This window comes from Microcaecilia unicolor, chromosome 1 (genome assembly GCF_901765095.1).
Source record: "Microcaecilia unicolor chromosome 1, aMicUni1.1, whole genome shotgun sequence".
Classification (NCBI taxonomy): Eukaryota; Metazoa; Chordata; class Amphibia; order Gymnophiona; family Siphonopidae; genus Microcaecilia; species Microcaecilia unicolor.
Window position 1 is genome coordinate 23,877,680 of NC_044031.1, and position 27,947 is coordinate 23,905,626.

General features: G+C 47.8%; 2 protein-coding genes across 3 annotated transcripts in view; both read right to left on the reverse strand.

Moving 5' to 3' along the window:
* Window positions 1-27,947, reverse strand: part of LOC115463370 (gastrula zinc finger protein XlCGF26.1-like) — a 952,960-nt gene that overhangs the window by 151,609 nt on the left and 773,404 nt on the right. The window lies entirely within an intron of this gene.
* Window positions 1-27,947, reverse strand: part of LOC115463356 (oocyte zinc finger protein XlCOF6-like) — a 47,221-nt gene that overhangs the window by 11,325 nt on the left and 7,949 nt on the right. The window contains exon 3 of the mRNA XM_030193780.1: window positions 21,915-22,028. Within this exon, the coding sequence (XP_030049640.1) occupies window positions 21,915-22,028 (114 nt within the window). The remainder of the gene's footprint in view (window positions 1-21,914; window positions 22,029-27,947) is intronic.

Sequence of the window (27,947 nt, forward strand, 5' to 3'; positions counted from 1 at the left end):
CCGGGCACCCTAGGGGGCACTTTTACAAAAACAAAAAAAAAGGTAAAAGAGCTCCCAGGTGCATAGCACCCTTCCCTTGGGTGTTGAGCCCCCCAAATCCCCCTCAAAACCTACTGCCCACAAGTTTACACCATTACTATAGCCCTAAGAGGTGAAGGGGGGCACCTACATGTGGGTACAGTGAGTTTGGGGGGGTTGGACGACTAAGCATTAAGCAGCACAATTGTAACAGGTAGGGGGGGGATGGGCCTGGGTCCACCTGCCTGACGTCCACTGCACCCCCTAACAACTGTTCCAGGGACCTGCATACTGCTGCTTGGGAGGAGGGTATGACATTTGAGGGTGAAAGTAAAAAGTTGTGAAACATCATTTTTTTGTGGTGGGAGGGGGTTAGTGACCACTGGGGGAGTCAGGGGAGGTCATCCCCGACTCCCTCTGGGGGTCATCTGGTCATTTAGGGCACTTTTTGGGGCCTTATTCGTGAAAAAACAGGGTCCAGGAAAAGTGCCCTAAATTCTAGCTACAAACGTATCCATTATCGGCGAAAGGCGCCCATCTCTGTTCGGGTGATAACCACGCCCCAGTTCCGCCTTCACCACGCCTCCGACACGCCCCCGTCAACTTTGTCCGCATCCGCGACGGAGTGCAGTTGAAAGCGTCCAAAGTTCGGCTTTCGATTATACCGCTTTATTTGTTTTTGTGAGAAAAACGCCCATCTCCCGATTTAGGTCGGAACTTGGGCGTTTTTCTCGTTCGATTATAAGCAGGACAGGGTGGTAAATCTCGAAAGGTCATCTAAGGTTAGGCACCTCATGATGATTGCCAAGCATAAATTCTATGCTAGCAATTTATGCGCATAATTACCGTTTATGGAATACTACTACTACTACTTATCATTAAGCCCTTACGAGAAAAACTACACTGGCTCCCACTTAAGGAACGTATCGCTTTCAAGGTATGCTCATTAGTTCATAAAATTATCCATGGAGACGCACCAGCTTACATGTCAGACCTGATCGACTTACCACCTAGGAATACCAAAAGATCATCCCGCACATTCCTCGATCTGCACTTCCCCAGCTGCAAAGGGATGAAATACAAACCAATGCATGCGTCAAACTTCACCTACCTGAGCACGCAGCTATGGAATGCACTACCGCGCAGCTTGAAATCGGTCTACGAAAGAACGAACTTCCGCTCTTTACTGAAGACCCACCTCTTTAATAAAGCCTATCACAAAGATCAACCAATGTGAATATGTACAATTCGCCCATCTATAGTTAGAATTGTCTCTTAATATCTGCTTGTACACTATTATTCTGTCTTATTATCATCATGCTGACCAAAACCCTGCAATACTAAATGTTTATCAACTAACATTCTTCCACTATTCATGATGTATTGTAAGCCACTTTGAGCCTGCAAAGAGGTGGGATAAGGTGGGATACAATTGCAACAAATAAATAAATAAATTTCTATAGCGCTACAAGGCATATGCAGCGCTGTACAACATACACAAAAGACAGTCCCTGCTCAATGAGCTTACAATCTAGATAAGGCAGGTAAACAGACAGAACAATTAAGGTTAAGGGAATAAAGAGGTGAGGATAAAGGACAGGGCAAGTGAGTTAGGAGTTAAAAGCAGTGGTAAAGAGGTGGGCTTTGAGTTTGGACTTGAAAACGGCTAAAGACGGGGCTAGACGTACAGGCTCGGGAAGTCTATTCCAGGCGTGAGGTGCAGCGAGATAAAAGGAACGGAGTCTTGAATTAGCAGTAGAGGAGAAAGGGACAGATAAGAGAGATGTATCTACAGAACGGAGTACTCGAGGGAGGACGTAGGGAGAGACAAGAGTGGAAAGGTACTGGGGAGCGGCAGAGTGAATGCACTTATAGGTCAATAGGAGAAGTTTGAATTGAATACGGAAACGGATAGGGAGCCAGTGAAGTGACTTAAGGAGAGGGCTAATGTGGGCATAGCGACTTTGGCGGAAGATGAGTCGCACAGCAGAGTTTTGGATTGACTGAAGAGGAGAGAGATGGCTAAGAGGGAGGCCGGTGAAGGTAAACTTATGTATCATACCTGATAATTTTCTTTCCATTAATCATAGCCGATCAATCCATAGACTGGTGGGTTGTGTCCATCTACCAGCAGGTGGAGATAGAGAGCAATCCTTTTGCCTCCCTATATGTGGTCATGTGCTGCCGGAAACTCCTCAGTATGTCGATATCAAAGCTCTGTCCGCAGGACTCAGCACTTAGAGAATTACACCCACAAAGGGACACTCTGCCCAGCTCACCACCGCCGAAACGGGGGAGGGGAATCAACTAAGCTCATCCCCACACAAGTGGGGGAGGGGAATCCGTCGAGCTCATCCCCGCGGAGCGGGGGGATCTGGCTTATCCTGCAACCGCAACCGCGGGAGGAGCTGACTGACCCTAACACCGCCGAAGCGGGAGGGGTACAAAGCTGCCCTACAGCTGCACGAAGCGGGAGGGAGCGCCGGCAGAATTTAGATCTCAATCCAGCCCCGTAAAACGGAGGGGAGAGGAATGCAGCAGCTCACTGTAACACAAACTTGTCTCAACTCTTGAAGAATCCAATTGAAAAAACTTGAACACGAAGTCCTCCTGAACAGGAACTGAAGACTAAACTTTAACCTGAAATGCAACCAGAATAAAAACAGTACAGATATCTGGGAGGGACTATGGATTGATCAGCTATGATTAATGGAAAGAAAATTATCAGGTATGATACATAATTTCACCTTCCATATCATCATGCTGATCAATCCATAGACTGGTGGGATGTACCGAAGCAGTACTCACCCAGGGCGGGACATAGAAATCCCTGACCGAAACACTGAAGCTCCAAACCGGGCCTCCGCCCGAGCAGCCACAGTCAAGCGGTAATGACTGGAGAAGGTATGAGGCGATGCCCAAGTTGCCGCCTTACAAATCTCTTCCAAGGAAACGGACCCGGCCCCTGCCATCGAGGCCGCCTGAGCTCTAGTGGAGTGAGCCTTCAGCCGGATAGGCGGCACCTTCCCCGCAGCCACATAAGCCGCTGCAATGGCTTCCTTGACCCATCTTGCCATTGTAGGCTTAGCAGCCTGCAGACCCTTACGAGGACCTGCAAACAGGACAAACAGATGATCCGACTTCCGGAAATCATTGGTCACTTCCAAGTATCTGATGATGACTCGTCTCACATCTAGATATTTGAGAGCAGAGTATTCCTCTGGGTAGTCCTCCCTACGAAAGGAAGGGAGACAGAGCTGCTGATTCACATGGAATCGAGAAACAATCTTGGGCAGGAAGGAAGGCACTGTGCGAATAGACACTCCTGCCTCAGTGAACTGCAGAAAAGGCTCTCGACATGATAGCGCCTGGAGCTCGGAAACTCTTCTGGCTGAAGTGATAGCCACCAAAAAGACTGCTTTCAACGTCAGGTCTTTCAGAGATGCCCTCGACAAGGGTTCAAAAGGCGGCTTCTGCAAGGCTCTTAGCACCAGATTGAGATTCCACGCAGGTACCACTGAGTGCAGAGGAGAGCGCAGGTGATTAACTCCCTTGCGAAAGCGCACCACATCTGGCTGCGAAGCCAGGGAAGCACCCTTCAGGCGACCCCTGAAGCAAGCCAGAGCCGCTACCTGGACCTTAAGGGAACTGAGCGACAGGCCTTTCTCCAGACCTTCTTGCAGGAACGCCAACACTGAAGAAATTGGAGCAGAGAAGGGAGAAAGAGAGCCTGCCTCACACCACGATGCAAAGGTAAGCCAAACCCTGGCGTAAGCAGTAGAAGTAGAGCGCTTCCTCGCTCTCAGCATAGTGGCGATGACCTTGTCTGAGAAGCCAGGCTGTAAGACCAAACGGGGAGGGATCCTCCATCACCACGGGACCCTGATGCAACAGGCCCTGCTCCGCTGGCAGCCTCAGAGGGCCGTCCACTTAGAGCCTGATCAAGTCCGCATACCAGGGACGTCTGGGCCAGTCCGGACCCACCAGGATTATCCAGCCCGGATGCTTTGCCACCCGGTCTAGCACCCTGTCCAACATGGGCCAGGGGGGGAACACAAAGAGAAGTTCCTGTGTCGGCCACTGTTGGAGAAAAGCATCTACTCCCAGAGCTCGACGGTCCCGTCCTCTGCTGAAAAAGCGTGGCACTTGGCAATTGGCCGATGACGCCATCAGATCTAGGCTCGGCTGGCCCCAGCGCTTCGTGATGTCCAAGAACGCCTGAGCAGATAGCTGCCACTCTCCAGGATCCAAGGTATGGTGACTGAGAAAGTCTGCCTTGACATTCATGACTCCCGTAATGTGGGCAGCCGACAGCTGTTCCAGGTTCGCTTCCGCCCACTGGCATAGATTCATGGCCTCCTTGGCTAGAGGGGCGTTCTTGGTACCTCCCTGGCGATTGACATAGGCCACAGCCGTGGCATTGTCCGACAGGACCCGTACTGGCTTCAACGTCAGTACCGGGAGAAACTCCAAAAGGGCCAACCGAATGGCTCTGCGTTCCAGGAGGTTGATAGACCACTTTGCCTCTGCAGGAGACCAGAGCCCCTGCACTGTCCTCCAAAGCAGTGGGCTCCCCAGCCCGTCAAAGAGGCGTCCGTCGTGACGACAACCCACTCCGTTTTCCAAAGAGGCATTCCTGCGGACAGCTTGTCTGGCCTCAGCCACCAGCTCAGCGCCTTGCGCACCGCTGGATCCAAGGGAAGGCGCACAGCGTAATCCTCCGACACTGGGGTCCATCGCTGCAGCAGAGAGTGCTGTAGAGGTCTCATATGGGCCCTGGCCCAGGGCACTACTTCCATCGTGGCCGTCACAGAGCCCAACAGCTGCACATAGTCCCAAGCCCGAAGAGGAGAGGCTACTAGGAACTGGTCCACCTGAGCCTGAAGCTTGACAATCCGATTGTCTGGCAGGAACACTCTGCCCACTTGGGTGTCGAAACGAACTCCCAGATACTCCAGGGACTGAGTCGGGCGCAGCTGGCTTTTCTCCCAGTTGATGATCCACCCCAGGGAGCTCAAAAGAGCAATCACCCGGTCTGTAGCTCTGCCGCACTCTGCATAAGAGGGGGCTCGGATCAACCAGTCGTCCAGATAAGGATGGACTTGTACTCCTTCCTTGCGTAGGAAGGCCGCAATGACCACCATTACTTTGGAGAAGGTCCGCGGAGCAGTAGCCAACCCGAACGGGAGGGCTCTGAACTGGAAGTGTCGGTCCAGGACTGCAAAACTCAGAAAGCGTTGATGAGGAGGCCAGATGGGAATATGCAAGTAAGCTTCCTTGATGTCCAAGGATGCCAGGAACTCCCCTGCCTTCACTGCCGCTATAACAGAGCGGAGAGTCTCCATTCGGAAGTGTCGAACTGTCAAGGCCCGATTGACCCCTTTGAGGTCGAGGATAGGCCATACAGAACCTCCTTTCTTTGGCACCACAAAGTAAATGGAGTAACATCCCTTGCCAAGCTGATCTTCTGCCACCGGAACGACCGCACCCAGGCGGATTAGACTGTCCAAAGTCTGCTGCACTGCCACAGCTTTGACCGGAGACTTGCAGGGAGAGAGTAGAAACCCATCTCTTAAGGGTCGGCAGAACTCTAGCTTGTAGCCGTCTCTGATGACTTCCAGCACCCAAGCGTCTGAAGCTACCCTGGTCCACTCGCTCAGAAACGAGGACAGGCGTCCTCCAATCTGCTCTGAGCCATGGACCAGGGCCCCGTCATTGGGTACGAGACCCTGGGGGAGGACCGGAGGACGCACCTCCGGGACGGCGGTCTCTGCGAAAGGAATGCTGTTGGGGGAGAAGTTCCTTTTGAAGGAAGAGGAGGCAGAGGAGCTCGACTTGCCCGGGCAATACTGACGGGCTTCCTGAAACCGTCCTTTGGAGGGACCGGGGCGGGCAGCACTGGCCCGAGCCCTGACCTCCAGTAACCTCTTGCCCTTAGACGTGCCGAGATCGGTCACAATCTTGTCCAGCTCAACCCCAAAGAGCAGCTTGCCTTTAAAAGGCAACTTAGCCAGGCGAGACTTAGAGGCGTGGTCAGCAGACCAATGCTTCAGCCAAAGCCAGCGCCGTGCAGAGACTGTCTGAGCCATACCTTTCGCCAAGGCTCTTAAGACATCATACAGCAAGTCTGCCAAGTAGGCCAAGCCCGATTCCAGGGCCGGCCAATCAGCCCTCAAGGAAGGATCCGAGGGAGAAGCCCGTTGCACAATCGTCAGGCACGCTCTGGCCACATAGGATCCGCAAACTGAGGCCTGCAAACTTAAAGCAGCCGCCTCAAAGGACGACTTTAAAGTCGCCTCCAATCTTCTGTCTTGGGCGTCCTTTAGGGCCGTGCCACCTTCCACCGGCAACGTCGTTTTCTTAGTCACCGCAGTGATTAAAGAATCCACGGTAGGCCCAAGAAAGGCCTCCCGCTCACCTTCAGGGAGAGGATAGAGGCGGGACATAGCCCTAGCCACTTTAAGGCTCGCTTCTGGGAAATCCCATTGAGCCGAAATCAAGGTGTGCATGGCTTCATGCACGTGGAAGGTTCTAGGCGGGCGCTTCGTCCCCAGCAAAATGGCAGAGCCAGCAGAGGCTGAGGGAGAGACGTCCTCCGGAGAGGAAATCTTCAAAATGCTCATGGCCTGCACTAACAGGTTGGGCAAATCCTCTGAGCGAAAAATCCGCGCTGCAGAGGGGTCATCCGCTCCATCCGAGCGGGAATCCGTCTCCTCCAAGGAATCCCTAAAGGACTGTTGGGAGAACTCAGATACGCTGCCCTCATCTACATCAGAGGAGACCGAGTCCTCTAGGGCCTGGAAATCCACCCGAGGGCGTTTGCTTCCGGAGGCCTCAACCCCTTTATCAGAGAGGGGGGCAGGGGCAGCCTTTTGCATAAGAAAAGCCTGATGCAGCATCAAAATGAACTCAGGGGAGAAACCCCCCAAACTGTGCACTTCTGCAGCCTGGGCCACGGCCCTAGACGCACCCTCAAACGGCGCTCGCAAGAGCGGGTGAGAAACATGCTGCGCATCCAAAATGGCCTCCGGCGCGAAACTCCGAGCAGGAGCCGCGCGGGAAGAACGGCGCTTAACTTTGGCTGCTTTCTTGCCGTCGCCCGAATCAAGGGCGACCCTAGCATTAATGTCTCCCAGCTCGAGGGCGGCCCAAGAAGAAGCCGTCCGAGCAGAGTGGCCGGCCAACATGGAGTGGGCGAGCAGCTGGGGATGGGCGCTTATGGCGGGAAAAACCGCCGCACCGGAGGAAGAACCGGGACACTGACCGGACTCCAAACTGATGCCCAACAAAGGCGATTCAGGCTTTGAAACCCCTGCATCCCGCTAGACGCACACACGCGGTCCGGGGAGCGAATCTTCGCGCCCTCGCCCTCCGACGCCATAAGTCACGTGGAGACCGAACGGGGAACCCCCTGCCCGCTATAAAAAGGTAAAATTACCTGCTTCTCGCTCCGAGCTGTAACGAACTGGTGTCCCAATGAGCAGCTGCAATAAACACTGATATAAACGTTGAAATAAATGCCCTTAAAGGACGTCCAAAAAAATTTTTTTTTTTTTAACGGAGCCAGCGGGAGGGGGGAGAAAAGGAGGGACCTGGCACCACCAGGTTTGCACTTGCTCAAGAAGAGCCCTCAACCCCAGGTACTCAACAAAACCTAAGAATTAGGCTTGGAGACCTAGCCAGAGCTGCTGCTGTGTGTGACCACCACCTGCTGAGATAGAGAACATACAGGAGTTTCCGGCAGCACATGACCACATATAGGGAGGCAAAAGGATTGCTCTCTATCTCCACCTGCTGGTAGATGGACACAACCCACCAGTCTAAGGATTGATCAGCATGATAATATGGAAAAGTAGGTTACAATAATCAAGACGAGAGGCGATAAGAGTGTGGATAAGGGTTCTGGTAGAGTTCTCAGTGATGAAGGGATGGATTTTGCTGATGTTGTAAAGAAAGAAACGACAGGTTTTGGCGATCTGTTCAATGTGAACAGAGAAGGAGAGAGAGGAGTCAAAGATGACCCCAAGGTTACGAGCAGATGAGACAGGGAGAATGAGAGTGCCATCCACCGAAATAGAGAAAAGGGGGGAGAGGGGAGGTAGGTTTAGGGGGAAAGATAAGAAGCTCAGTTTTGGCCATGTTGAGCTTCAGATGATGCCAAGAGACATCCAGGCAGCAATATCAGACAAGCAGGCTGAGACATTGGTCATACATAGTAGATGACGGCAGAAAAAGACCTGCATGGTCCATCCAGTCTGCCCAACAAGATAAACTCATATGTGTATACCTTACCTTGATTTGTACCTGCCTTTTTCAGGGCACAGACCGTACAAGTCTGCCCAGCAGTATTTCCCGCCTCCCAACCACCAGTCCCGCCTCCCATCACTGGCTCTGGCACAGACCATATAAGTCTGCCCTCCACTATCCTCGCCTCCCAACCACCAACCTCTCTTCCCCCACCTGCTCCGCCACCCAATTTCGGCTAAGCTTCTGAGGATCTATTCCTACTGCATAGGATTCCTTTATGCATATCCCAAGCATGTTTGAATTCCGTTACCGTTTTCCTCTCCACCACCTCCCGCGGGAGGGCATTCCAAGCATCCACCACCCTCTCCGTGAAAAAATACTTCCTGACATCTTTTTTGAGTCTGCCCCCCTTCAATCTCATTTCTCGTTCTACCGCCTTTCCATCTCCGGAAAAGATTTTTTTGCGGATTAATACCTTTCAAGTATTTGAACGTCTGTATCATATCACCCCTATTCCTCCAGGGTATACATGTTCAGGTCAGCAAGTCTCTGCTCATACGTCTTGGAACACAAATCCCATACCATTCTCGTAGCTTTTCTTTGCACCGCTTCCATTTTTTTTAACATCCTTCGCAAGGTACGGCCTCCAAAACTGAACACAATACTCCAGGTGGGGCCTCACCAACGACTTGTACAGAGGCATCAACACTTCCTTTCTTCTGCTGATCACACCTCTCTCTATACAGCCTAGCAACCTTCTCGCTACGGCCACCGCCTTGTCACACTGTTTCGTTGCCTTCAGATCCTCGGATACTATCACCCCAAGATTCCTCGCCCCCTCAGTACCTATCAGACTCTGGATGGTGGTTGAGATTTTGGGGGTAGAGAGGTAAATTTGGGCGTCATCAGCAAAGAGATGGTATTGAAAGCCATGGGATGATATCAGAGAGCCAAGGGAAGAAGTGTAGATGGAGAACAGGAAAGGATCGAAAACAGAACCTTGAGGTACACTGATTGGTAGAGGGATAGAAGTGGAAGAGGATCCACCAGAGTGTACACTAAAGGTGCGAAGCGAGAGGTATGAGGAGAACCAGGAAAGAACAGAGCCCAGGAATCCTAATGAAGACAGCGTATTAAAGCGTAGGCTGTGAACAACAGTGTCAAAAGCGGCGGATAGGTCGAGAAGGATGAGGATAGAATAGAGGCCTTTGGATTTGGCCAGGAAACTTTTGTAAGTGCAGCTTCAGTTGAATGAAGAGGGCGAAAGCCAGATTGGAGTGGGTCAAGAATAGCATGAGATGAGAGAAAGTCAAGGCAGTGGCGGTGAACGGCGCGCACGTTCAGGTAACTTGGAAAGGAAGGGGAGGATGGAGATGGGTCGATAGTTGGAAGGACAGGTAGGGTGAAGTGAAGGGGCCCTTTTACTAAGGCATGCCAAAAAATAGCCTGCTCTGGGGTAGGTGCGTGTATTGGACGCATGCAGGTCCATTTTTTAGCACATCTGCAAAAAAGGCAAAATAAAAATCAGCACGTGTCCATTTTGAGCCTGAGACCTTACCGCCACCCGCTGACATAGCAGTAAGGTCTTACGCGTTAACCGGGCGGTAATCGTCAGCGCGTGTACACTGTCAGTTAGCGCCCAGTTAGCACCATGCGGTAGAAAACAGAAATTATTTTCTGCGGCATGTTTTGGACGCGCGTCAAAATTAACTTACCGCCCGGGACACTCAGTAGTTGGACGGTAGTTCTAATTTGACAGGCGTTGTACGCATGTAGGTGTCTTAGTAAAAGGGACCCCTAGTGTCAGGCGAGAACATCTAACTTTAAGCACCAGCACTAACACGAGTGCAATGACTGGTGTAATGGTCGTGCCTGTTACAGTATTCTATAAACTGTGCACTCCCTGACCTGCTCAATCCCCTCCCAGGTCCACACCCCATTGCAGTTGCATGCTATGGATTTTGCGTGCTCAGGGGTCGCTGTAAAGCTTGCGGTAGAGCCACATAGTAGCTACACATAAATTTAGCATTTTAATTAACTTGCTACATGACACGGTATTAAACATGAAGTAGAATCCACATGCTCAGAGCTGTTGGATCTGTCAGCTCTGTCTTCTTTTAACCACGGCTATAAATACTTACTGACGATTATCAACATCTTATCGAAATATGCTTGGGCCGTGTGTCTAACACCAAAAAACGGCTGTGAAGTGGCTACAGCTTTTTATTTTTTTTTAAATTGTTTATTTATAGTTTTTTCAGTAAACAACAGAAAAGTTTCCACTGAACATTTCCATGCTTTATAACATGACACAACTTTTCAGTATCAACATATAGAACCTTCGCATATAATTCTATCTAGACGAGGATCACGTGATGCACGGCTAGAGAGAAGGTGTCGTCGTGCTGAGCTCCCGCCTTCCCCGCGCCGTTTTCCGCAAATAAATACCTCATTTCGCCGCATTAAAAAGCGAGGATAACAACAACGGCGATCCGAAACATCGGGGTATCGCGGAATACTAAAACGGAGCTTGGCAGAGGTGCGATGGCGGCTAAACCCCCCAAAAAAGAAAACATGCGGACCCGTACAACAGATTCCAAGATGGCGGATGGAGACGGCCCGAGGTCGGTGAGCTCGGCGTGGGCCGCGGAGGTGGCAGCGGAAGTCTCTGCTATGTTGGGGGCGTCAGTGGATCACAAATTACAAGCGATCAAAGAACAATTAGGAGGCATCGACGCGAAGTTGGAAAACATCCAGTCAGAGTTTTCTCAATATAAGCAGCGATTATCTGATGTGGAAGATCGAGTGCAGCAGCATGAGACAACACAAAAAGACCTGGAGAGCAAGGTAGAACGGCTGGAGAGTAAGCTGGAGGACCTGGAAAATAGAGCTCGCAGGAGTAATATAAGAATGATTGGGTTGCCTGAGAAGATCAAAGACTCAGAATTAAGAGACTTTCTAGAAAACTGGCTACCAAAAATTTTACCTTTACAACTGTCTGCTGGGCCTTTAAGAATAGAACGTGCCCACCGGCTGGGGCCTGGAAATTCGAAGGACCCCCGCCCAAGAGTCGTCATTTTCAAAGTCTTGAATTTTGCCCACAAACAGGAAATTTTTCGGGCGTTCAGAAAGGCTGGGACCATACAATATGAGAACCATACGGTACGCTGCTTCCAGGATTTCTCGACCGGAGTTTCTTTACAGCGAAGAGCATTTCGTGGAGTGTGCCAACAATTATTTGAAAAGAAAATTCAATTTGCTTTACTTTATCCGGCCCGTCTAAAGATTTGGCATAATGGGAAACACTCACTGTTCTCATCAGCGGTAGAAGCGTTGAAGTTTGTGCAGCGAGACCTGACCCCTGAGGATCCGGCCTGAAAGAACAACCAAGAAAACCTGGCTGATTTGATTAAGATGATGATCTTGAAAAGCTGGGGTGGCGAGCTCACGCCGAGCTGACGGGACACAGTTTGGTAATTTTATAACCCAGACTGTACCTATCTATTACTGACTATAAAGAGGGTACATGGGGCATGCTATGTTTACTGTTGCTGTTTCAAAGGTTCTTTGTTTGAGGGGGCCCGCAGAATCATACTTTGCGGAAGAGAGACATGGTTTTACAATTGGGCCCTAACATCTGATACTATAAATTCCCTAGTAGGGATTACAAAGGTTGGATAGGTTTCTTTTGGGATAGAGGTTTTCACAGGGTAATTGTGGATACCAGTAAGGGGATAGCCCCAATAGTGATGGGTCTAGGGATTACATAAGGGGGGGGGGGGGGGAAAGATTGTAGGAGGTACTATACTAGATACTAAATCAGAGGAGGGTGTGGGGAGGGGGGAGCTCACGTGATTTTAACCATGAGGGAATGGTTGAGTGATTCTGGGGGGGGGGGGGGGTAGGGATGGGGGGGTGAGAAGGTTAAAGAGGGAGGGAAGTATCTGACAGAGTTTGGGTTTCAGAGACAAAATTCAAAGGGATTGAAAAGGGAGGCCCTATGGGCTGGGAGGGTTTCCCTTCTTTTGTTTAAATGTATAACTTTTTTCATGATGTTATTGAATTTCTGGTGTACTGGGATCACTTAAAATAGTTTCTTGGAATATTGGGGGAGTGTCATCCCCGATAAAGCGGACAAAGGTGCTTCAGGCGTTGAAAAGACAACAAGTGGATATAGCCCTACTGCAGGAAACACATCTGTCCTCAGGGGAACACTTAAAATTTAAGACAGGATGGGTGGGATCTCTCTTGGAAGCCCCAGCGGTGGGGAGGAAAGCTGGAGTCCTGATTCTTTTTCGAAAAGGACTGCAGATAAAGATCACCTCCACCTCGAGAAGTTCGGAGGGCCGCTATATTTTGGCGGAGATAGAGATTGAGGGTCATACTCTAGTGCTCTGCAATGTATATGCCCCAAATGTATATGACAAGAAGTTTTTTCAGGGGCTGATCTCCAACTTGTCCAAATTTAAAGGGGGGAATATTATCCTGGGAGGTGATTTTAACTTAGTGGTTGACCCCCAGCTGGATAGATCCGGCGCTGGTGCCAGGGGTTTGGGAGGGGTGCTCGAGCCTTGACTTTGCTCTGTGATGCATTAGACCTTGTGGATGTGTGGCGTGTTTTACACCCATCGGACCGAGATTACACTCATCTTTCCAGAGCCCATGCATCCCAATCTCGCATAGATTATCTATTTGTTTCAACTCCCCTGTTTTCGCAGATGGTTCAGGCTGAGATTGGTCCCTATGAGGTCTCAGACCATGCTATGATCTGGCTGAGATGGGGGAGGCCTGTGAAGGGGGGTGGACTGCGCCTTTGGAGATATCCCTTAGACCTAGTAAATGATCAAAACTTTCAGACATTTTTAGCAGAGAGGATAACAGATTATGAATTCCATAATGGGGTTCATAGCCAGCAGCCGACCCTTTTTTGGGAAGCGGAAAAGGCTGTCTTGCGCGGAGACATAATCTCTTACTGTGCTAGAACTCGACGGATTCGAGATAGGGAGATCTTGAGGTTGGAATTGCAGGTCCGCAAATATAGAAAACTGTATGGTAGGAATGCTACTGCGGAGAATAAGTCACTGCTTTTGATTACGCAGCAAGAGCTCAACGAATTGCTGCATCGGAGGGCGGTTAAGTCCCAATTTTATTATAAATATAAGCTATTCCAATACAGCAATAAGGCAGGGAGGTTGCTGGCGAATATGGTGCGGAGCAGAAGGGGAGCCTCTAGAATTTTACAACTGAAAGATTTAAATGGAAAGTTGTTGAGAACGGATCAGGGTATAGCAGATCGATTTGGCCAGTATTACGAGGCCTTATACGCTAGGCCGGAAGATGAAGGACTGAGTGCTGATATGTTTTTAGAGTCGGTACAGTTGCCCAAGTTGTCCCCTCGCCAAATACAACGATTAAATAGCCCACTTGAGGAAGGAGACCTTATGTTGGCGTTACAACAAAGTGCTTCTCACAAAACGCCGGGTCCAGATGGCTACCGAGTGGAGTTTTACAAACAGTTCTATGAACATATCAAGAGACCGCTTTTAGCTTTGTTTAATTCCATGATAGAGGAGAGGACTGTGCCTGAAACAATGAAGAGAGCTCAGATTGTAGTTATCCCGAAAGATGGTAAGGATATGGCAGACCCTGGATCGTATAGACCAATTTCCCTTCTCAATGTGGACGCCAAGTTGTACGCTAAGATACTGGCGAACAGGTTGGCCCAGGTACTCCCGGACTTGGTGGAAGAGGCTCAAGTGGGGTTTGTGAAGGGGAGGACAGCGGTTCGGAACCTTCGTGCAATCTTGGCCTCTTTAGAGACAGTGCAATATAAGAGTCTGGCTTCTCTGTTAATTAGTTTTGATGCAGAGAAAGCCTTTGACAGAGTGAGCTGGCCTTACTTGTTTGAGACTTTGAAACACTATGGTATTCAAGGCTCGTTTTTAGATGCGATTCAGGTGTTATATCTGGAGCCAATGGCTTATGTGTGGGTGAATGGGGTCTGTTCTCGCTCATTTCATATCTTTAGAGGTACTAGGCAAGGATGTCCGCTCTCTCCTCTACTGTTCGTTTTATCCTTGGACCCCTTGGTTAGGGCGATACAAACTCATCCAGAGATCAAGGGAATCCCGATAGGGGCCTCGAGGTTTCTTCTGTCAGCCTTTGCGGATGACTTACTGGTGCACTTGACACAACCATCCCAGTCTCTCCCGGCTCTGTTGGAGCTATTCCAAGAATTTGGAGATTATGCGGGATTCAAGCTTAATTATATGAAATCTCTGGCATTGGCGTCCTCAGAAGACCAGAAGAAGGAATGGGGGCAGGCTTTCCCACTTCGGTGGGCACGAGGGTCATTTCGCTATCTGGGAATATGGTTGTCTATGACCTCAGCGGATCTCTATCGATTGAATGTGAATAGATTGCTAAGTGGTACAGAGACAAGACTGAAAAGTTGGGTGACACTGCCTCTTACACTTTATGGGCGCATTCAGCTGTTTCGGATGGTGGAGTTCCCCAGATGGCTTTACTGTCTACGGATGCTACCAGTCCTTATCAAACAGAGAGATCTCAAAGTCTTACATCGTTTACTCAGACGATATTGCTGGGGGGGAAAAAAAGCTAAACTACCACTGCCTCTGTTAATGGGCAACTGGAAAGAGGGGGGCCTGGGTTTGCCAGACTTGAGAAGATATAATAGGGCATGCTTATTGCGATACTTTGGTGACTGGTTTTTTGACCGTGAAGATTATACACCCCGGAGAATAGAGGCTCAATTTTTTGCTCCTGGCCACTTTTATTTTTTGTTACAGGCACCTGGGGCTCGTATACCTGAACACCTAAGAAATAGCCTGTTGCTAACATCTTTGCGATCGCTTTGGAAAGACCTGATGGGTATTTGGGGTATATCGAAACACACATCAGATATGCTACCCATTTGTGGGAATTTATTGTTTAAACCGGGGATGGACAATAAAACATTTCAGGCTTGGGGACGCTTGGGCATTAGTCGTCTGGAGCATCTTTTAAACCAGCAAGGGAAGCTATTAAGTTTGGGAGCTTTGGGTATTGGTTATGACATGAATAACATTTTTCGCTATAATCAAATTATACACTATGTGAAGACGGTAGACTCAGAGGCTTTGAAACATAGACATTGTCACCGAATAAGACAGTTTTTAACAGGAGGAGACACAGAACGACTCTCGGTCTCTAAGTTGTATAAGATCTTGGGGAAATTGCCACTTCTAAAGGACCGGGAGTTAATACAAATGCGATGGGCCCGAGATTTAGCGAGACCAGGGCTGTCTTTGGATTTTGATATGTTAGTTTCTAGAATTCCGGAGATGACTGGCAATGCAGGCTTCCGTGAATGCCAATACCGAATTTTGCATAGAGCATACCTTACAAAAGCTCAGATTTTTAGGATGGGAGGGGTGGAAGACCCACTATGTGAAAAATGTGGAAGATTACCTGGGTCATTGTTTCACTGTTTGTGGGAATGTTTTCGGGTACACCATTTTTGGAGAGAGGTTCTGCAATATCTGTCCTTTCTGTTGGGCTCTGGGGTAGTGGACTCCCCGATGGGTGTGTTGCTGGATAAACATGAGGTGTTTGCACTGCAGGGCATATCTGGAAGACATTTGATCCGTAGGGCCTGTTTGGTTGGCAAGAGGTTATTACTTTGTCAATGGGTGGGTAGTGCTCTCCCGGATTTCTGGCACTGGAGGAATAGATTCCATGAACTAATGTTGTGTGAGCGCCGAGGGGTGGGAGGTTCGAAGAGGAGGAGGAAGGCCTTTTTGGACATTTGGGGCCCATATATTCAGACACTACATACTAGAGGTAGAAGTCTGGTCCTGAATTCCCTTTGATTTCACAACGAGATACATTTCTGGAAGATATCTCAGGGTGGGTTAGGAGGGGAAGGGAGGGTAGACGGGAAGAGTAGGATATAGAATGATGGGAGTCTGGGAGATGGGAAAAGGAGGATGGCATTTAAAACCATGATACGTTCCTCCTGCCCTGTGGGCGTTAACTTGTTGATGAATCACAACTTTGACATATGATGGAGGAGACGTGGAAAGTAGTGAAACACAGGAACTACATGTACTGACTACAGAATGTTGACAGCATTCCATATTTATTTCCATTATGAATCTTGCTGAACAATGCTTCGGTTACTGTTTGATACAGTCCAAAGGTTCCTGTAAAGCTTCCTTGATAATAATTCTGTACAGATTTTCTCTTCAATACTGGATACAGTCAATAAACATATTATACAAAGGAAAAGGGAGGGGGAGGGGGGAGGGAAAATAAAAATGTTGATGATAGAAGTTCAGATGTATTAGTACAGGTTTGAAATGTTTGCTACTGGAGTTTTAAGGATTGGCATGATATTGTATCATTTATGCATTCATCAATAAAAACACTATTACATTAATTCTATCTAGACAATAAATTCTGCCTTACTTGCTTAATATCCTAGTCTTCACCACCACCCCCCCCATCCTCCACCCGCACCTTCCCTCCCCTCCCCTCTCTCCCCTTCATCTTGTGAGAAACTAATGATTCTGAGTGGAATACCATTTGTGATAGGATTCCCATATTCTCTGGTGTTGGGCCAACCGCCCTTTTCGTATGGCTGTAAACTTTGACATCAGTTGAATAGTGTCGAGTCTGACTAAGATAGCCTGCAACTTAGGGAGCCCTGGTTTTTTCCATGCTGCTGCAAGTATCATTTTACTCACTACGAACACCTGAGTGGCAAATTGATGGGTAACCAGTTTAACTCCAGGTGATCTTAGTGGCTACAGCTTTTGAAAAGGTATTTAGCTTAGGCCGCACGCCTAAAAAAAAATTACAAACAGATAAGGGTAAAGAGTTTTTAAATAAACCTGTACAGATGTTACAAAAGGAATCTGTTATTTGTAACCAACAACAATATAAAAGTGATGGCGGTAGACAGGTTTAACCGCACAATAAAGTCTAACATGTGGCCTTTCTTCACATCACGCAACACTTGTCAATATGTAGATGTGTTGCCAGCCATGTTACTTGCTATAATCAGTTTTCACAGAGCCACAAGGGATAGACATCCCTATCGACGTGGCGCCTCTAAATTCTCTGCGGGTCCGGAAAATGATCTATAGAGGGAATGCGGAACTAGAAACGGCCGTGAAATACTTTGCAAAAGGCGATCACGTAAGACTGTCGAAAACAAAAGGTGTTTTTCAAAAGGGGTACAAACAGGCGTGGACCGATGAGATATTTATAATCACGGATGTGTTAAACAGGAGGCAGAAGCCTGTTTACACAATAAAGTATTACGATGGGGAAGCCATGGAAGGTTCTTTTCACCCCGAAGAACTTATTGATATCACACAGACAGAGAACATCATGCTTGCTGGAAAAAGCAAACAGATGTTGAAAAAAGGCAGGACCGTGAGAGTGCTTGGAACAGCCCCGCTGGTTGGCTGCAGACTGAATAATTATTTTGTTTTACAACAGAGCCATTGCAATCTCTCTTGGAAAAATAGAGAGCCTTTGTAAAGCAGACAACCTAACATGATCCAGTAGTGTCCTTTTTTTTTTTTTGAAGAAAAAAGGTTAAGTTGCACATATGCAAATAAATTCCGCCGAGGCTGTTAAGGGGTGGTGGTGGGGTTTTTGACGTCACTTCCCGTCACATGACCATCCAAAATGGCGGCTAGTAATGGAAACAGGAAGCGAAGGAATGTATACAGTAGTGGCTGCCATCTTGGAAAAGGGATGTGGCTATGCCACTTCCTATTACATCACCAAAATGGGAGAGGTTTGGGAGTGGGACTATGCAAGAGGGTGAGGTTTAGGGCAGAGCTATGCAAATAAGGTGGGGCAAGGGAGCATGGCAAAGTAAAAAGGGTGAGCTTGGGCATGGTTAAGATGTCATATCCGGTGACATCATCCGAGGGGGCTTGGAGTGGTTGTGACATCATCAGAGGGGGCTGGGAGTGGGCATGGCTTGATCATATCCTTGCTTTCTGATTGGCTGAAAACCTGGCAGTTTCACCTGTGAAAATCAATTAATTTTGACAGATGCCGGCGAGATATACTACTGAGTCTGACGTCAGTCCCGGGGAAAATGGTAATGGCTATTATTAAAAACAAAATTACAGAGCACATCCAAGGACATGGATTACTGAGACCAAGTCAGCACGGCTTTTGTGTGGGGAAATCTTGCCTGACCAATTTACTTCAATTCTTTGAAGGAGTAAACAAACGTGGACAAAGGGGAACCGGTTGATATTGTGTATCTGGATTTTCAAAAGGCGTTTGACAAGGTACCTCATGAAAGGCTACAGAGGAAATTGGAGGGTCATGGGATAGTAGGAAATGTCCTATTGTGGATTAAAAACTGGTTGAAGGATAGGAAACAGAGAGTAGGGTTAAATGGTCAGTATTCACAATGGAGAAGGGTAGTTAGTGGGGTTCCTCAGGGGTCTGTGCTAGGACCGCTGCTTTTTAATATATTTATAAATGATTTAGAGATGGGAGTAACTAGCGAGGTAATTACATTTGCTGATGACACAAAGTTATTCAAAGTTGTTAAATCGCGACAGGATTGTGAAAAATTACAAGAGGACCTTACGAGACTGGGAGACTGGGCGGCTAAATGGCAGATGACGTTTAATGTGAGCAAGTGCAAGGTGATGCATGTGGGAAAAAAAGAACCCGAATTATAGCTACGTCATGCAAGGTTCCACGTTAGGAGTTACGGACCAAGAAAGGGACCTGGGTGTTGTTGTCAATAATACGCTGAAACCTTCTGCTCAGTGTGCTGCTGCGACTAGGAAAGCGAATAGAATGTTGGGTATTATTAGGAAAGGTATGGAAAACAGGTGTGAGGATGTTATAATGCCGTTGTATTGCTCCATGGTGCAACCGCACCTTGAGTATTGTGTTCAATTCTGGTTGCCGCATCTCAAGAAAGATATAGTAGAATTGGAAAAGGTGCAGCGAAGGGCGACTAAAATGATAGCGGGGATGGGACGACTTCCCTATGAAGAAAGATTACGGAGGCTAGGGCTATTCAGCTTGGAGAAGAGACGGCTGAGGGGAGACATGATAGAGGCATATAAAATAATGAGTCGAGTGGAACAGGTGGATGTGAAGCATCTGTTCACGCTTTCCAAAAATACTAGGACTAGGAGGCATGCGATGAAACTACAGTGTAGTAAATTTAAAACAAATCGGAGAAAATCTTTCTTCACCCAACGTATAATTAAACTCTGGAATTCGTTGCCGGAGAAAGTGGTGAAGGCGGTTAGCTTAGCAGAGTTTAAAAAGGGGTTGGACGGTTTCCTAAAGGACAAGTCCATAAACCGCTACTAAATGGACTTGGGAAAAAAATCCACAATTCCAGGAATAACATGTATAGAATGTTTGTACGTTTGGGAAGCTTGCCAGGTGCCCTTGGCCTGGATTGGCCGCTGTCGTGGACATGATGCTGGGCTCGATGGACCCTTGGTCTTTTCCCAGTGTGGCATTACTTATGAGCCCTTTTACCAATCTGCGGTAAAAGGAGCCCTGTGCTACTGGCTGTGGCACTTCTTGTCACATGCTGAGGCCCCTTTTACCAAAGCGGGTAAAAAGGCCTGAAAAGAAATGGCTGTGCTGTAAGTTCATACTTGGCCATTTCAGGGGAAACACTTACCACAATCCACTGAGCTGGTGGTAAGGACTCCTGCATTATCCAGCCGGTAACCCCCTGTGGTAAAAAAAAAAAAACCAACAACAATTTCCCCTAGCACTGGAAATGCATGCTGGGAGCGGAATTACCACTGGTGGCTACATTAGGCCAGCGGTAGTTCTGGGTTGGCGCATGGCAAGCTGATTGCCGAGCGCCAACCCTTTATTAAAAGGGCCCTTTAGTTAGTCTTTGCTTGCATGCTCTATGATTTTTTTTTTTTTTTTTTTAATCTCCATTCCAGAAGGAGGCATGATCAAATTAATCTCTTTTCAAATCCCTGCACTTCTGAAGGCTAGACCTCACACAGAACAAAACAGCTGCTTCTTTTAACCTACCTGTATATAATATGTGACTGTAACCACAAAACGTGGAGGAGTGGCCTAGTGGTTAGGGTGGTGGACTTTGGTCCTGGGGAACTGAGTTCGATTCCCACTTCAGGCACAGGCAGCTCCTTGTGACTCTGGGCAAGTCACTTAACCCTCCATTGCCCCATGTAAGCCGCATTGAGCCTGCCATGAGTGAAAAAGCGCAGGGTACAAATGTAACAAAAATAAAATAGATACTATTGGAGATTCTACATGGATTGTTGCTATTCCACTAGCAACATTCCATGTAGAAGGCCGCGCAGGCTTCTGTTTCTGTGAGTCTGACGTCCTGCACGTACGTGCAGGACGTCAGACTCACAGAAGCAGAAGCCTGCGCGGCCACATTGGTGATCTGCAAGGGCCGACTTCTAGTGGAATAGCAACATTCCACGTAGAATCTGAAATAGTAGCAACAGTGGAGGAGTGGCCTAGTGGTTAGGGTGGTGGACTTTGGTCCTGGGGAACTGAGTTCGATTCCCACTTCAGGCACAGGCAGCTCCTTGTGACTCTGGGCAAGTCACTTAACCCTCCATTGCCCCAGGTACAAATAAGTACCTGTATACACTATGTAAGCTGCATTGAGCCTGCCATGAGTGGGTAAGGGCGGGGTACAAATGTAACAAAAAAAAAAAAAAAATCAAATCCCATCCCCTTTCCCTTTCAGAACAGCTGAGGAAAAAGAAGGGGGTCTGGTAGGGCTTTTTCTCTTTTCTTTCAACAGGTGCAAAATCTTCTGTAACTGCTGTAAGGCTGGTTCCTCTCCACAAAAGTGGAAGTAATGAACAGGTTGGAAACTACAGGCCAGTACATCTGACTTTCTCTGGTAAGCAATTTAATGGAAACGCTTTTAAAACAGAGAACAGTAACGTTTTCGGAATCCAATGATTTCACTAGAAGCGGATCTTGCCAGACGTATTGGATTCATTTCTTTGACTGAGGGGCCCTTTTACTAAGCCGTGTAAGCATCTACGTGCACCCAATGCGTGCCAAAATGGAGCTACCGCACGGCTCTTGCAGTAATTTAATTTCTGGCACCGAGTGGCATTTGACGCACGTAGGTCATTACCGCCCGGTTACCGTTTGAGACTTTACCACTAGGTCAATGGCTGGCGGTAAGGTCGCAGACCCAAAATGGACGCATGTCCATTTTCAGAAAAATTTTTAAAAAGGTTTTTTTTACAGGCGTGCTCCCAAAACCCACGCCTACACTACTGCAAGCAGCGCACGCTTTTGTAAAAGGACCTCTTAATAAATATATTCAATATAGATGGAAAGGTGAGGGTATTTGATGCAGGGACGGTTGCTGGAGGGGGGGGGGGGGGGGAGAGAATAAAATGCTGTCATGTTCATTATCATGTTGAACAGAAACCTGTTAGATGGTTAGACTATCAGTGACTTGTATTAATGTTCACTTTGTGTGACTTAATAAAGATATTTTCACATAAAATTGATCTTTGCCCTCATATAAGGACCAAAGTATCTCATGTCTGCTCAGATAAATATATGCCATGAATGGAAATTAAAGTTACCTCAGTCCCTCTTCTTACTGCACTCACCTGAGCCGCTGCTTGGCCCAGTTTCTCTTTTCTCCGATCCCGGCTCATCCCTGACGTATGGCTCTTCCCCTCGTTCAATGTGGGATATAATCTTAGGAGTGACATTCAGGGAGCCTGTTCCAAGAGTTAAGAGAACTGCATCAGGTTCCCCCAAATCATTTAGGTACCCTTTTACTAAGGCGCCTATGAGCGTACAACGAGCATCAAATTGGAGCTACCGCCAAGCTACCCCATGCGGTAATTCCACTTTTGGCAGTGTTACCGCCCGTTTAACGCACGAGACCTTACCATTAAGTCATGCCAAAAATGGATGCGTGCTGGTTTTAATTTTGCCACAAGTCCATTTTTCGCCACAAAAAAAGGGTCTTTTTTGCAGGTGCGCTCGCTGAAAAATGGACCTGCGCGTGTGCAAAACACCTGCCTATACCAGCAAAGGTCATTTTTCCGCAGGCCTTAGTAAAAGGGCACCTTTAGTGTCCAATTCCTTAAAATTCCTAGAATAAAGAATTTCACCAACTTCAATGAACAAAAATTCCCAAACCCTCAGTTAGAGGCTGTTTTGGACCCTGCAAATCTCAGTGAAGTTTCCTAAACCTTCTCAACTCATCTTTATAGCAGAAGTCCCACTCTAAATAGTACAAAACATTATCAGCCTCATTTCAATATGTCAGACCTTCCTTATCCCTTATGTAGGTCTCCTTCATCTCATTCAGAACATCTGGAATAAGGTGAAAAACACACTGAGCATGCTCAGACCGATGTGAGCTCGGAGAAAGGACAGAAGCCAAAATGAATTTTCCCACATTCCTCTCTACAGAAATCTTTCCTGCAGTAACACAGTAAATGGACGACAGATAAAGCCCCGCACTGTCCATCCAGTCTGCCCCGCAACATGGCCAGAGCCGCGCTCACAACTCTGTGCGGGCCCCAGTCACCCAGGCTTAAATGCTGGTTGTCAAGTCTCCACCATGTCAACTATACAGACAGCCAAACATGATGGGGATGGTATGTGCTTGTGACAGTATTCAACTTACCAGTCAAGATGTCAAGATGTCTTCCCTTCCCCGCTGAGCTGCACAGCACCCTCAGTTCCAGCATCTGCTAAAGTGATCTACAACACTGGAGTTGCCAAAGTTTCTCCTGTCTTTTGCCATTTGCGGGACACAGACTGTAGAAGTCAGTTCGGCATCGGCCTCAGTTCCCACTACTCTTGTCCAAGATAACACCTCAACATCCACGTTCAGTTTCCATCTTCTTTCTATTTAGGCATCCCCTGTGTCTATCCCATGCATTTTTTAATTCGCTCACCATTTTTGTAAAACTTTATTCTTTACTAGTAAAAAAGGCCCGTTTCTGTTAGAAATGAAACGGGCGCTAGCAAGGTTTTCCTTGGAGTGTATGTTTCAGAAAGAGCGTGTGTGAGAGATGGAGCGTGTGTGTCAGAGAGAGAATGTGAGAGAGAGAGAGACAGACAGAGTGTATGTATGTGTTTGTGCGAGAGAGAGAGTGTGTGAGAGACAGTGTTTGTGTTTCTGTGTGACACTGTGTGAGAGAGAGGGACAAAGACAGTGAGTGTGTGAGTGAGAGTGTATGTGGCAGACAGAGAATGAGTGACTACGTGTGTGGTGTGAGGAACCCCCTCACCCCCTCCCTCTCCCCTGCCCCCTTGCAGCCAGGCATGTGCAGCGACCCTCCTCTCCTCGTGTTCCCCCTGCAGCCACCCATGTCCAGCATCCCCCTGCAGCCACCCATGCCCATCAACCCTCCTCTCCCCCTGCTGCGTCCTTCCTGTCTCCCCTGCTCCCCCTGCAGCCACCCATGTGGTCTCAGGCCCCCCCCCCCAGCATCCCTCCTGTCCCCCTGCAGGCACGCATGTGCAGCGTCCCTCCTCTCTCCCCTGTCCCCCCTGCAGCCAGCCATGTCCAGCGACTCTTCTGTCCCCCTGCCCCCCCTGCAGCTACCCATGTCCAGCGACCCTCCTCTCCTGTGCAGCCACCCATGTCTGAGGACCCATGTCCTCTCCTTTTTCCCTGTTCCTCCCCTATGGCCAGCCATGTCCATCGACCCACCTGTCCCCCCTGATGACCACCAACCCTTCTGGCCCCCTGCCCGCCCTGCAGTGTCCGTCCTGTATCCCCTGTCCCCCTTGCAGGCACCCATGTGGTGTGTGGAGCCCCATCCCTATCTCCCTGTTCCCTGCCCCCCCTGCAGCCACCCATGTGCAGCGACCCTCCCCTCCCCCTGCTTCCTTCCAGCCACCCATGTCCAGTGAGACCCCCCCTTCCCCCCCAGCCGGCGCAGCACCCAAAGAAAGCCCCTTGTCTCCCCCTTCGCGCATCACCCGACCCCCCCACCGTGGCACATCACCAAGCCCCTCCCCCCCTCATCAACCCCCTCGCCACCCGCAACCGCTAATACAAACTGTGTTCGGCGGCTGCTGCTTCTGCTATTCAGCAGCAGCAGCCCGTACATAAAGAAACCCCCCCCCAAAAATCCTCCTAAAACGCACCTCGGTTGAGAAGCATCTCACATTGGCTGAAGTCTCAGCATGCGCTCTTCCTCTCCCCTCTGACGTCTCGGCGTTTCTCAGGGGCACTGACGTTGAAGGGAGAGGAGGAGTGGCTGCAGAGACGTCAGCCAATGTGAGATGGTTCTTCACGGAGGTGCGTTTTAGGAGGTTGTTTTTTTGTTTGTTTGTTTTCTTTATGTACGGGCTGCTGCTGCTGAATAGAAGCAGCAGCAGCCGCCAGACAGAGTTTGTATTAGCGGTCGCGGGTGGCGAGGCGGTCGATGTGGGGGGGGGGGGGGCTTGGTGAAGCGGCGAGGAGGGAAGGTGGGTAGGGGCTTTCTGATGCCTCGTTGCACGGGTTGTTGTGGCGATGCGGCTGGGGGGCACTTAGAGGTGCACCGTCGAGGCTGTGTGTGTGTGTGTGTTTGTATGTGTATGTGTGTGTGTTTGTATGTGTGTGTGTGTTGGTGTGTGTGTGTTTTTTTTGTGTGTATGTTTTTGTGTGTGTTTGTGTGTGCGTGTGTGTTTGTGTTTATGTGTGTGTGTGTGTGTGTGTGTATGCATGTGTGTGTATGTGTGTTTATGTGTGTGTGTGTATATGTGTTTGTGTGTGTTTGTTTGTGTTTGTTTATGTGTGTGTGTGTATATGTGTTTGTTTATGTGTGTTTGTGTGTGTGTTTTTTTTGTGTGTTTGTGTATGTGTGTGTTTGTGTGTGTGTGTTTTTTTTGTGTGTATGTTTTTGTGTGTGCGTGTGTGTGTGTTTTTTTTGTGTGTATGTTTTTGTGTGTGTTTATGTGTGTGCGTGTGTGTTTGCGTTTATGTGTGTGTGTGTGTATGTATGTGTGTGTGTGTGTGTTTTTGTGTATGTGTGTGTTTGTGTTTTTTTTTGTGTGTTTGTGTTTGTGTTTTTTTTTTGTGTATGTTTTTGTGTGTGCGTGTGTTTGCGTTTGTGTGTGTGTGTGTTTATGTGTGTGTGTGTATATGTGTTTGTGTTTGTTTGTGTTTGTTTATGTGTGTGTGTGTATATGTGTTTGTTTATGTGTGTGTTTTTTTGGTGTGTTTGTGTATGTGTGTGTTTTTTTTGTGTGTATGTTTTTGTGTGTGCGTGTTTTTTTTTGTGTATGTTTTTGTGTGTGTTTGTGTGTGTGCGTGTGTGTTTGCGTTTATGTGTGTGTGTGTATGTATGTGTGTGTGTGTGTGTTTTTGTGTATGTGTGTGTATGTGTTTTTTTTGTGTGTTTGTGTATGTGTGTGTTTGTGTGTGTGGTTTTTTTTTGTGTGTATGTTTTTGTGTGTGCGTGTGTGTTTGCGTTTGTGTGTGTGTGTGTTTATGTGTGTGTATGTGTGTTTGTGTGTGTATGTATGTGTGTGTTTATGTGTGTGTATGTGTGTTTATGTGTGTGTATGTATGTGTGTGTGTGTTTATGTGTGTGTATGTGTGTTTATGTGTGTGTATGTATGTGTGTGTGTGTATGTGTGTGTGTATGTGTGTGTGTGTATTTGTTTATGTGTATGTGTGTGTATGTGTGTTTATGTGTGTGTATGTATGTGTGTGTGTGTATGTGTGTGTGTGTATGTGTGTGTGTGTATTTGTTTATGTGTATGTGTTTGTGTGTTTGTGTATTTGTTTATGTGTATGTGTGTTTGTGTGTTTATGTGTGTGTGTGTATGTGTGTGTATGTGTTTGTGTGTGTTTGCGTTTGTTTGTGTGTTTGCGTGTGTGTGTTTGCGTTTGTTTATGTGTTTATGTGTGTGTGTTTGCGTGTGTTTATGTGTTTGCGTGTGTTTATGTGTGTGTGTTTGCGTGTTTGTGTGTGTTTGCGTGTGTTTGTGTGTGTTAAGTGTGTGTGTGTTTGTGTGATTGTGTGTGTTTGCGTGTGTTTATGTGTTTGCGTGTGTTTGTGTGTGTGATTGTGTGTGTTTGCGTGTGTGTGTTTGCGTGTGTGTGTGTTTGCGTGTGTGTGTGTGTTTATGTGTTTGCGTGTGTGTGTGATTGTGTGTGTTTGCGTGTGTGTGTGTTTGCGTGTGTATGTGTGTTTGTGTGTGTGTGTTTGCGTGTGTTTGTTTGCGTGTGTTTGTGTGTGTGTGTTTGCATGTGTTTGTGTGTGTGTTTGCGTATGTGTATGTGTTTGCGTGTGTATGTGTGTTTGTGTGTGTTTGCGTTTGTGTGTGCGTTTATGTGTTTGTGTGTGTGTGTGGGGGGGGTTGCGGGTGGCTTTTGTGGTCGTGTGGTTGGGGAGTTTGCCAGCAGTCTGTAGCGATTCCTAGGCAGGGGGAGGAGTACGGAAACACTCCCCCTGCCTGGGTCTTTGTTTGTTGGAGGGGGTTGCCAGTTGGTAGGGGTGCCTTTATGGATCCCTTTACTCTCTGTGTTCCGCCCTCGAGGGCGGGGCAGAGAGACATGGTGAGTTGGATGGCTTCACCACCATGAACTTACGAACTGTTTAGGGATTTTGCAGATGGCTTCAGCAGGTTGTCTTCAGAATGTTGAGGTAGCGTTTTATGTACAGATGGGGCGTGGCTGAGGGCGGGTCTATGAGTGAGGGTGACTGGTCCTAGCCTATGAAGACTACAGGATTTTTGTGTTTCTCTGCCTTGGAGTGAGCTTCAGAATGTTCAAGGTGGGATTTATTAATATAGATTATGTTTTTCATATTTAATGCAAAATAAACAGAAATTAAAACAAGAAAAAAACAAAACACACAACACAACGTAAACAACCCCAAAAAATACATCTAGGGATGCAAGGTAAAAGCAATACAAGTACCTAATAATACAGAGGTAGCATAATACATTGAGAAAGAAACATGCCCAACGATCTGTAGAAGCCAACAATGACTGAGTGGACAAACTCAAAATTAGCATTAGAGCAACCAATGGAAGACATAAACAGTGTTCACTCTGTCTAAGTAACAATGGAAGAGATATCCATGTCAAATTAAACCAAAAAAGGTTGCCAATATTTATCAAAAGGTGGCAAGTAAATTTAAAATGAATCGGAAAAAAAAAACATTTCTTCACTCAACGTTTAATTAAACTATGGAATTCGTTGACAGAGAATGTGGTAAAGGCAGTTTGCTTGGCGGAGTTTAAAAAAGGTTTGGACGGCCTCATAAAGGAAAAGTCCATAGACCGTTATTAAATGGACTTGGGGAATTCCACTCTTTCTGGGATAAGCAGTATAAAATGTTTTGTACATTTTTGGGATCTTGCCGGTTATTTGTGACTTGGATTGGCCACTGTTGGAAACAGGATGCTGGGCTTGATGGACCTTTCATCTGTCTCAGTGTGGCAATACTTATGTAAGTATCCTCACTTGGCAGCCTTAAGTCTACTAAGATAGTAAGTTTGCTACAGGTTTTGCTTAAGAATCTCAAACTGTGGAATCTGCTTAGAAGTCCAACATCTGGCGAGGTCTCGGTGAATAACAGCCAGACAAGGGAACAAAAGCCGAAATTGTGGAGATGTCAAATCAGACGGCTCCCATTGCAGCACAAATAGCTTAGGATCCCAAGACAATGATA